General features: G+C 44.4%; 1 protein-coding gene across 4 annotated transcripts; it reads left to right on the top strand.

The window, feature by feature from the left end:
• Nucleotides 1–127: 127 nt before the first annotated feature.
• On the top strand, nucleotides 128–9,677 carry tmem184ba (transmembrane protein 184ba). Of its 4 annotated transcripts, none has more exons than XM_031835315.1 (9): nucleotides 128–529; nucleotides 3,969–4,184; nucleotides 6,024–6,189; nucleotides 7,132–7,222; nucleotides 7,393–7,560; nucleotides 7,752–7,921; nucleotides 8,094–8,288; nucleotides 8,680–8,706; nucleotides 8,997–9,677. In XM_031835315.1, the coding sequence occupies exons 2-9, from the start codon at nucleotides 3,969–3,971 to the stop codon at nucleotides 9,224–9,226; spliced, it is 1,263 nt and encodes a 420-aa protein (XP_031691175.1). In that variant the 5' UTR covers nucleotides 128–529; the 3' UTR covers nucleotides 9,227–9,677. The 4 variants fall into 4 exon arrangements, with proteins under 4 accessions (XP_031691175.1, XP_031691173.1, XP_031691176.1 ...); XM_031835313.1 differs by having other exon boundaries at nucleotides 3,933–4,184; XM_031835316.1 differs by lacking the exon at nucleotides 8,680–8,706 and having other exon boundaries at nucleotides 130–529.
• Nucleotides 9,678–10,412: the final 735 nt, after the last annotated feature.

Raw genomic sequence — 10,412 nt, 5'->3', positions numbered from 1 at the left:
TGTGATTCGACTCCAAATAGATATAGCCTATCGCATGCACGTTGTCACAAATCACGACCAATCCACTTCCTGGCCATAGCTGTTCATTGGATGTGATTGGTGTAAACAGGAGGCTACATCTCATTCTATAGTACCTACGCTACGTAATGGACAAAACCGAACGGAGTTGATCTACTGTGGCTAATCCTAGTGGATGCCGTCTGTGTGGCAAACGCCTAGGTAGGAGACAGGAATGACGGCTTTTACAGAGCAGGACAAAACTGATATGTTACCTGTATTGTTCATAACAGAATGAAGAAAATACCAAGACACACTCAAATTAGATGCAAGCCTTAAAAACAGATTTTTAAAAAACGGATTTAACTCTTGGATCAGAACGGAAAGATTTCTAGTTGAACAGGACTGGAAAATGAACATGGATGTCGGAGTAACGATGGCATCTTTGTGTAGTTAAATCAATTTCTATCTTCTTTCTGGCACTAAAACTGCGCCGGCCGAGGTTTGCTCTATATTCAACTATCGATTATAGGTAAAGTGATTTTACTTGCCCATTTGAAGGGAAATAAAATTGATTAAAGTAATGTATTGTTTTACTGCATTAGTGGCTACCACTATGTTTCTCTACTGAAAACAATGTTTCTCTGCCAGTTGTTTAGCCTCTTGGCATGAATAGACCTCCCGAGTGGCGCAGCGGTCTTAAGGCACCACCTGAAAAGTCCCTGCAAAACACCAGATTCAACTCAACAGTGAAGAGTTGACTCCAGGATGCTGGCCTTCTAGGCAGAGTTGCAAAGAAAAATACATTTCTCAGACTGGCCAATAAAAATAAAAGATTAAGATGGGCGAAAGAACACAGACACCGGACAGAGGAACTCTGCCTAGAAGGCCAGCATCGTCTCTTCACTGTTTAAAAAAACAAACATTTGACCTTTATTTTACTAGGCAAGTCAGTTAAGAACACATTCTTATTTTCAATGACTGCCTAGGAACAGTGGGTTAACTGCCTGTTCAAGGGCAGAACAACAGATTTTGTACCTTTTCAGCTCGGGGATTTGAACTTGCAACCTTTTGGTTACTAGTCCAATGCTCTAACCACTAGGCTACACTGCCACCCGTTGAGACTGGTGTTTTGCAGATAATATCTAATGAAGCTGCCAGTTGAGGACTTGTGAGGCGTCTATTTCTCAAACTAGACACAAATGTATTTGTCCTCTTGCTCAGTTGTGCACCGGGGCCTCCCACTCCTCTTTCTATTCTGGTTAGAGCCAGCCAGTTTGCGCTGTTCTGTGAAGGGAGTAGTACACAGTGTTGTACGAGATCTTCGGTTTCTTGGCAAGTTCTCGCATAGAATAGCCTTCATTTCTCAGAACAAGAATAGACAGATGAGTTTCGGAAGAAAGTTCTTTGTTTCTGGCCATTTTGAGCCTGTAATCTAACCCACAAATTCTGATGCTCCAGATACTCAACTAGTCTTAAGAGGGACAGTTGTATTGCTTCTTTAATCAGGACAACAGTTTTCAGCTGTGCTAACATAATTGCAAAAGTGTTTTCTAATGATCAATTAGCCTTTTAAAATTATAAACTTGGATTAGCTAACACAACGTGCCTTTGGAAAACAGGAGTGATGGTTGCTGATAATGGGCCTCCTTACTCCTATGTAGATAATCCATTTAAAAAATCAGCCGCTTCCAGCTACAATAGTCATTTACAACATTAACAATGTCTACACTGTATTTCTGATAAATTTGATGTTATTTTAATGGACAAAAAAATTAGCTTTTCTTTCAAAAACAAGGACATTTCTAAGTGACCCCCAAATTTTGAACAATACACTGGACCAGTACACTGGACACTGGACCTTTACTCGTCCTGTATTAGCCATCTGTAGTGCATGCAAACTAATTCTAATCAGCACCACCGCCCCCCCACACACAAAACAATTGACTTTATGCCATTGAAACTTTTTTTTTTCTTGTTGCTGCCAAGCGTCATCTATTCCCTACCTGCAGAATTCCATTTTCTTCCTCTTTTCTCAGCCACTAGCTGGCTGTGACCCATATCATTACCTAATATTATTACCGCACTCACACACTTCCATCTGTTGCTTCATGTGTTCCTCAGTCTGTCAGGCAGCCACATCATTCCACTGACTGCCCTTTTTCCTTTCAAATGAGACACAATGTCCCTTTGCCTCAGCAGAACTTCACTTCCCAGCTGTGTGTCCCTCTGTCTGCCACTGATGCATTCACTCCAGCCCTTTTCTGCATGCTGATCTGCTGATTCTCTGCAAACCAATACAAATGACCCCTATATATATATCTCTCTCTATCACACACACACACACACACACAGCTGTGTGTTTGCATGCCTGTGTGTGTGGAAACAATATACTGGCACAGTTTGTCATGACTCATGCTATGCTGCTGTTAATGTGACTTATGGTTGCTATGCGGTTTGGCAGCCAAGCCCTGATAGGTCAGTTTAGACACGTCCTCTATGTGCTGTCCACTGTTGTGGTCTCAAGGTCTTTGTTGTGCTTGGGAAATGCATTATGAGTCATAGCAGGCTATTTTTAGTCTCACGTGTTATTGTGTGGCCTTTTGAAGTTATTTTTTATTTTTTTTATTAAACCTTTATTTAACCAGGTAGGCTAGTTGAGAACAAGTTCTCATTTGCAACTGCGACCTGGCCAAGATAAAGCATAGCAGTGTGAGCAGACAACAAAGAGTTACACATGGAGTAAACAATTAACAAGTCAATAACACAGTAGAAACAAAGGGGGGGTCTATATACAATGTGTGCAAAAGGCATGAGGAGGTAGGCAGATAATTACAATTTTGCAGATTAACACTGGAGTGATGAATGATCAGATGGTCATGTACAGGTAGAGATATTGGTGTGCAAAAGAGCAGAAAAGTAAATAAATAAAAACAGTATGGGGATGAGGTAGGTGAAAAGGGTGGGCTATTTACCAATAGACTATGTACAGCTGCAGCGATCGGTTAGCTGCTCAGATAGCTGATGTTTGAAGTTGGTGAGGGAGATAAAAGTTTCCAACTTCACCGATTTTTGCAATTCGTTCCAGTCACAGGCTGGAGCAGAGTACTGGAACGAAAGGCGGCCAAATGAGGTGTTGGCTTTAGGGATGATCAGTGAGATACACCTGCTGGAGCGCGTGCTACGGATGGGTGTTGCCATCGTGACCAGTGAGCTGAGATAAGGCGGAGCTTTACCTAGCATGGACTTGTAGATGACCTGGAGCCAGTGGGTCTGGCGACGAATATGTAGCGAGGGCCAGCCGACTAGAGCATACAAGTCGCAGTGGTGGGTGGTATAAGGTGCTTTAGTGACAAAACGGATGGCACTGTGATAGACTGCATCCAGTTTGCTGAGTAGAGTGTTGGAAGCCATTTTGTAGATGACATCGCCGAAGTGGACTGTATTTCTTATTTTTCTATGATTATGCCAATGACAGCACCAACTGTTTAGTAGTTATCGCCTTGCAGATCCTGGCAATACAAACATCTGATGCTAAACTATGTTTGAAATGGGAATTCATGATGACAAAATGCAATTTTTGTATTTTCCTTGTAGTTGGTCTTCCATAGGAAAATACTGTAGTTAACAGAAAAGTTGAATGATACAGTACATGCTTTCAGATCAGCCTGTTTAACCCAAAACTGTCAATAGAAACCAAATTATTTTAGACAGGAGGGAAAAGCCCTGTCTATACAGTTTAGTAGTAGGGTGAAACACTGGTTTGACAGTGGTCTCTCTCCATCTCTCTCTCTTTCTCTGACTCTTCGGTAAACAGTACAACACACCTGACTCATTGTGTCTTTCTTCCTTCATCAGATGCTCTCATCAACGTAAATTACAGTACCGATAACTGGTTGATTATTGATGGTTATCACTGGTTATCATTAATGTAGACAAAGGACGTGTTCTCTCTGTTCGCTGGTATCCAGATGAGTCGTCTATGGAGGCGTGACATGCCCCTGTCTGATCGGCTAGGACTACCCCCTGGTCCCCGTCCCACCATGCCCCCCCCGAGCCCAAACATCTCCTGGTTCCCAGAGGCCCCCCAGCTGACCTCAGAACAGCCCACCTTCCTGATGACCCCCGCTGCCCAGGCTGTGTCAGGCTTCTTCGTCTGGACCGCCCTACTCTTCACCTGCCACCAGGTAATACACGCACACAGACAGACACACACTGTATCACCGCCTGGTACGGCAACTGCACCGCCCGCAACCGCAGGGCTCTCCAGAGGGTGGTGTGGTCTGCCGACCCATCACTGGGGGGGGCAAACTACTTGCCCTCCAGAACACCTACAGCCCCCGATGTCACAGGAAGGCCATAAAGATCATCAAGGACAACAACCACGAGAGCCAGTGCCAAAGCTGGGCCCGAGAGACTGAAAAACAGCTTCTATCTCAAGGCCATCAGACTGTTAAATAACCATCACTAGAACCTTAGAGGCTGCTGCCTATAGACATAGACTAGAAATCACTGGCCACTTTAAGGAATTGAACACTAGTCACTTTAATAATGTTTACATATTTTGCATTCCTCATCTCATGTGTATATACTGTATTATATTCTAATGTATTTTAGTCTATGCCACTCCATCATTGCTCGTCCAAATATTTATATATTTTTAATTCCTTTACTTTAGATTTGTGTGTATTGTTAGATATTACTTGTTAGATATTACTGCATTGTTGGCGCTAGAAACACAAGCATTTCGCTACACCCGTAATAACATCTGCATGTGACCAATAAAATTGTATTTGACTTGACTTCCCCACATCTCTAAACAAAACACTCAATCCACTAAAAATAAACACCATTTGGTGTTTCTGTCGACATTTGGCTGTGGCCGACTCGGGTGTCTAGGTGTTGTCTGTCCCTGTAGGTCATACAGTGGAGGAAGGGAGGGTTATGTAACTACAGGTTCCACCTGGGGTGATGCTGGAGGAATAGATGCATCTGCGCAGTGCTCAGAGAGCACAGGTTGCCTAGCAACAACACACAATCTCTGTTTGTTTAACTGAACAAGTCAACACATACTGCACACACCCACCGCGTCAAAGGCTACCTGTCCTTCTGTCGGGAATGAGAGTCTGCTGGCTTCTTACAAGTTTTGTTTCTTACTCTCTCCCTCTATTTCTATCCCCACCCTCCTCTCTCTATATACACTGAATGTACATTTAATTAATTTAGCAGAAGCTTCTGTCCAGAGCAATAGTGAGTATCAACATTAGGAACACCATGACAGACTGACCAGGTGAAAACTATGATCCTTTATTGATGTCACTAGTTAAATCCACTTCAATCAGTGAGATGAAGGGGAGGAGACAGGTTAAAGAAGGATTTGTAAGCCTTGAGACAATTGAAACATGGATTGTGTATGTGTGCCGTTCTGAGGGTGAATGGGCAAAACAGATTTAAGTGCCTTTGAACAGGGTATGGTAGTAGGTGCCAGGCGCACTGAAGAACTGCAACGCTGCTTTGCTTGACACACTCAAACCGTGTCTTTCTCTCCCTCCCTCTTTCCATCTCTCTCTCTGTCTCCCTCTCCTTCCCTCCCTCCATCTCTCTCTGTCTCTCTCTCCCCCCCCTCCCTCCATCTCTGTCTCTCTCCTTCCCTTCCTCTCTCTCTCTCTCTCTCTCTCTCTTTCTCCCTCCCTCCCCCCTTTCTCACCACCTCCCTCCCTCCCTCTCTCTCTATCTTTCTCCCTCCCTCCCCCCTTTCTCACCACCTCCCTCCCTCTCTTTCTCTCCTTCCCTCCCTCTCTCCCCCTGTCTCTCCCTCCATCTGTCTGTCTGTCTCGCTCTCCCTCCATCTCTCCTTCCTTCCTTCCTTCCCTCCCTCCTTCCTTCCCTCCCTCCCTCCCTCCCTCCCTCCCTCCCTCCCTCCCTCCCTCCCTCCCTCCCTCCCTCCCTCCCTCCCTCCCTCCCTCCCTCCCTCCCTCCCTCCCTCCCTCCCTCTCTCCCTCCATATCTCTCTCTCTCTCTCTCAGATCTACATGCACCTGCGGTACTACAGTTCTCCTAATGAGCAGAGACACATCGTGCGGATCCTCTTCATTGTGCCCATCTATGCCTTTGACTCCTGGCTCAGCCTCCTCTTCTTCACTAATGAGGAGTACTATGTCTACTTTGACACCGTCAGGGACTGCTATGAGGGTAAGAGACTAGCGTAGAACAGAACTGAATGGCTTCACCATGGAGATCAGCTGTATTGTGATACTTCCTCACCCAGTGTGTGGAGGTCATGGTGCAGCCCCATGGACAGATGGCTAAATGCTGCTCTGCCTCAGCGCTATCTCTTGTTGTTCTGAGGCCTGCCCAGATTGCTGTGTAGGAAAACCTGTTGCATAGCAACCCTGTTCACCCTACAGGGCAGCCCTAATGAGGTCTCACCCAAACTTGCTGGGACACACACACACAGAGAAAGAAGACAACCTGCACCCTTATCAGAGAGTCAGCTGTTTATCTGGTCTGGCTTATGCAATACTCCTAGTCAGTGAGGGAGGAAATTAACTCACCAACACACACTCTGACACTCACCCTCCCATACTGTCTGTTACACACTCGGACACACACCCTCCCATACTGTCTGTTACACACCCAACACACACTCGGACACTCACCCTCCCATACTGTCTGTTACACACCCAACACACACTCGGACTCACACCCTCCCATACTGTCTGTTACACACACTTGAATCCCCCTTCAGGGGTTAATAGATAGTACAATGGTGTATAGTGTGTTGGTCATATGCAGTGAGGGATCAGGGCTGGGCCTTTCCTCTATCTGTCACATTGATGCACTACAGACAGAGAAGGTCATAGACAGGCCACTGGATACATCCTGTAGGTGGTCTTTAATTTGTTCAGTCAAAGGTGAGAATAGATTGTGTGTGTGTCCATTTCCTTTGATATGACAGTCATGGTCTTATCTTGTCTCTTGGAGGAATGGAAGAGTACTGGGTTTGAGATTTTTTTCCATGCCCATATTAGGAGGGCAATTATGATGTTAAACATGTCTGAGTAGTTTAAATGTTTGTGTTGTTGACTTCTTAAGTGGTCCCTTTTTGACGATGTGTGTGTCTCTCCTGTGCAGCGTTTGTCATCTATAACTTCCTCAGCCTGTGTTATGAGTACCTGGGAGGAGAGAGCGTCATCATGGCTGAGATCAGAGGAAAACCTATTCAGTGAGTCTTTTCTTCCACTCGTGTGTGTGTGTGTGTGTAATCTGTCTGTGTGTGTATGTGTGTATAGTCAGTGTGTGTGTGTGTAGTTTTGTGTAGTCTATTTGTGTGTGTATGTTGAACATCTCATTACCTGATGCTGTATTTAACAATGTGTTTTCCTGCGTCCCCAGGTCCAGTTGTATTTACGGTACGTGCTGTCTCTTGGGGAGGAGTTACTCCATTGGGTTCCTGCGGTTCTGTAAGCAGGCCACGCTACAGTTCTGTGTGGTCAAACCCCTCATGGCCATGGTCACAGTCATCCTACAGGCCTTTGGAAAGTACCGCGACGGAGACTTCAAGTACGATACTGTGCTTCTTCTTAAACAATCGTAGAATATCTCATACCAATTCTTTATAATAAGACTTTCAATTACCCAAAATACACTGTGCTTCTGTGTGGATAGATGTCAATCCAGTGATACAGGTTCGTCCTAATGCTGGTTTACACTCAAATCTAATCAACTGTCATGTCCCTGTCTGTCCCCCCCAGTGTGAACAGTGGGTACCTGTATGTGTCCATCGTCTACAACATTTCAGTCAGCCTGTCTCTCTACGCCCTCTTCCTCTTCTATTTCTCCACCCGGGACCTGCTCAGCCCATACAGCCCCCTGCTCAAGTTCTTCATGGTCAAATCTGTCATCTTCCTCTCCTTCTGGCAGGGTGAGACACACACACACACACATACACACCAAGCATCTAAATACAGATTGACATTTTTAGGTAATTGAAGCGCTGTTGGCAATTGATTATGAATGAGGTCATTGATATCATATTCATACCCAAGTCAATATTATCAATATTTGTTAATTAATCTCTGTTTATTTTCCATCAGGCATGTTGCTGGCCATCCTAGAGAAGTGTGGGGCCATCCCCAAAATCAACTCACCCGAGGTGTCAGTGGGAGAGGGAACGGTTGCCGCCGGTTACCAGAACTTCATCGTCTGCATCGAGATGTTCTTTGCCTCCCTGGCCCTGCGTCATGCATTCACATACAGGATCTATATGGACAAGAGGCTGGACTCTCAGGGTAAGGAGACTGAGTTTTAGTTGTATTATTTACTGTGGCGTCGACCTACTTGACATTGGTCTAGGTCATTGGGCTGTGGTACTGTAATATCTTCTCTCTATAACATGATGTCAGGTCTTCTCTTGTCACTGACTCACACTCTCTTTTCTCTCTGTTCCCTTGTCAACATACGTTTCCAAATGTGTCCTCATCCTCTACATACTCCTTTATTTTCCTTTATCATCTTTCATTCATCTTTGTTTTTCGAATACCTCCTTTCCTTCGTTCTTTTTATAAACTCCTATCTTGGTTTATTGGTCATCCCTCCTCTTCCTATACTCTGGGTCATTTTGTCTTTCTTATTCTTCCTCCCATATAATTTATTTATCTTTCCCCATGCTGCGTAATCAAGGCCCAGTTCCTATGTATGGAGAGTCTGGTAGGTCTGCCACTGAGTCTCTTACCCAGCTTTACGCTTCTTTCTACTTCTTTACAATCCTATGTTCAATGTTGTGTTCCCTTTGTCTTACTTTCTATGAAAAGTTGCTTTCTGTCAAATCAGTGGTTGTCCTTGTTGCTGTTTTTACATTCACTGCAGCAAGCTTCCAGCAGTGATTTCTCACTGTGTTTAGGTTTTACATTATTCACAATTACTATACAACTCCTACTTGACCTTTTTGATATTTTATCTCTTACCTGTTGTCCTTTCCTCCACCCCCCTATTCTCAGGTCGCTGTGCCCCCATGAAGAGCATCTCCAGCAGCCTGAAGGAGACGATGAACCCTGGAGACATGGTCCAGGATGCTATCCATAACTTCTCCCCGGCCTACCAGCAGTACACCCAGCAGTCCACCCTGGAACAGGGTCACTCTGCCCCGCCTGTGTCCCGCACCATCAGCACCATCAGCACCCGCGACAACGAGAAGACCCTGCTGCTCAGCTCGGATGACGAGTTCTAAGTTAACACACACCAGCCCCAGCCAATCACCTCTTTACTGACTGTTGGGGTGAGGTACTACCTCCTGGTCTTATGGAGTATTGGTAGGGGATTTAAAGTGTGTTGTTTGGGGTTGGCATCGACCTCAATACAGGGATACAGGACCATATCACTTCAATATCCTCTACTACACACAATTCAGGACTTTACAGGAACTCTTCTCTTGGTAGAATATACGCTTATTGGGAACATGATGTAATGGTTGAAACCATTGTCTAGAAAAACTTCAATGGTTGCTTATATAGGACTTATAGGGATTTTCTGAGAGAATTATACTTCACTTATTAGAGAGACATTTATGGTTTGAATAAAAGTGATTTTATCGTTACAAAATGTGTCTGCTAGCTAGCTAACATCCAATGACGATGATGGCCCATACTATATTTATATTAAAGTACTTTGGCTATGGATGGCATTTTATTTGTCGTTTTGGTTTAAAAATTTCAGTTTTAAGACCATTCCCCATGGTGACAATTTTTTAAGTTGATTTTAAAGGGATGGTGTGGGGGAGTGGTTTAGGGTAGAACCAGCTGTGTGGACTGGAGTATGGGACAGGGACAGATGAGAGAGGGGGATGGAAAGGGGATGTAAGGGAAGGGAGGGATAATGGTTGGTTTGACAGCACTTGATCGGATTCCAGATGAAGAGGACTGCTCCAGTGTTTAGTGGCTGTAGCATGCAGACCAGCAGGATGAGGGCAGACGAGCAGTGTGGTAGTCTGGATTATACTGTTGTAAATGGGGCATTATTTGTATGGTGAGGATTAGGCCTTCATCCAGCGAGGCTCACTCTGTCACCAGACCTCTGCTGGCCTCTAATGTAGGTTAAAATCATGTAGGGGAAACACCTTAGTGAAACCGATCGGTGTGATCAGACAACGGAAGAAGTTAAGAAGTAAAGTTAGATGTCATGCTACATGGTTATAATGTAGGACATTTTTATATACTTACAATTCCAATTAGACAAACACTGCACAATTTCAGACAAAGTGTAACTCGATACAATAAAATATTCAGCTTTGTAATGAAGTGTGGGTCAGTTTTAGACTCACTTTTAGTGTGGTATACATGTTTTCATTACACAGAAGTGAATGTTCAGTGCTTACAGAGAAAATATATTGTGTTATCCATAGTTTAGATTTGAGTTTA

This window comes from Oncorhynchus kisutch, linkage group LG11, assembly GCF_002021735.2.
Source record: "Oncorhynchus kisutch isolate 150728-3 linkage group LG11, Okis_V2, whole genome shotgun sequence".
Lineage (NCBI taxonomy): Eukaryota > Metazoa > Chordata > Actinopteri > Salmoniformes > Salmonidae > Oncorhynchus > Oncorhynchus kisutch.
The sequence above is the reverse complement of the archived record's forward strand: the minus strand, read 5'-3'. Positions and strand labels throughout refer to the sequence as shown.

Bases quoted from the DNA above. Each gene is read 5' to 3' on its own strand.
- tmem184ba (XM_031835315.1), top strand. From the start codon at position 3,969: ATGAGTCGTCTATGGAGGCGTGACATGCCCCTGTCTGATCGGCTAGGA. The intron at 7,561-7,751 runs GTACGATACTGT...TGTCCCCCCCAG, and splicing joins TACCGCGACGGAGACTTCAA to TGTGAACAGTGGGTACCTGT. The intron at 7,922-8,093 runs GTGAGACACACA...ATTTTCCATCAG, and splicing joins CTTCCTCTCCTTCTGGCAGG to GCATGTTGCTGGCCATCCTA.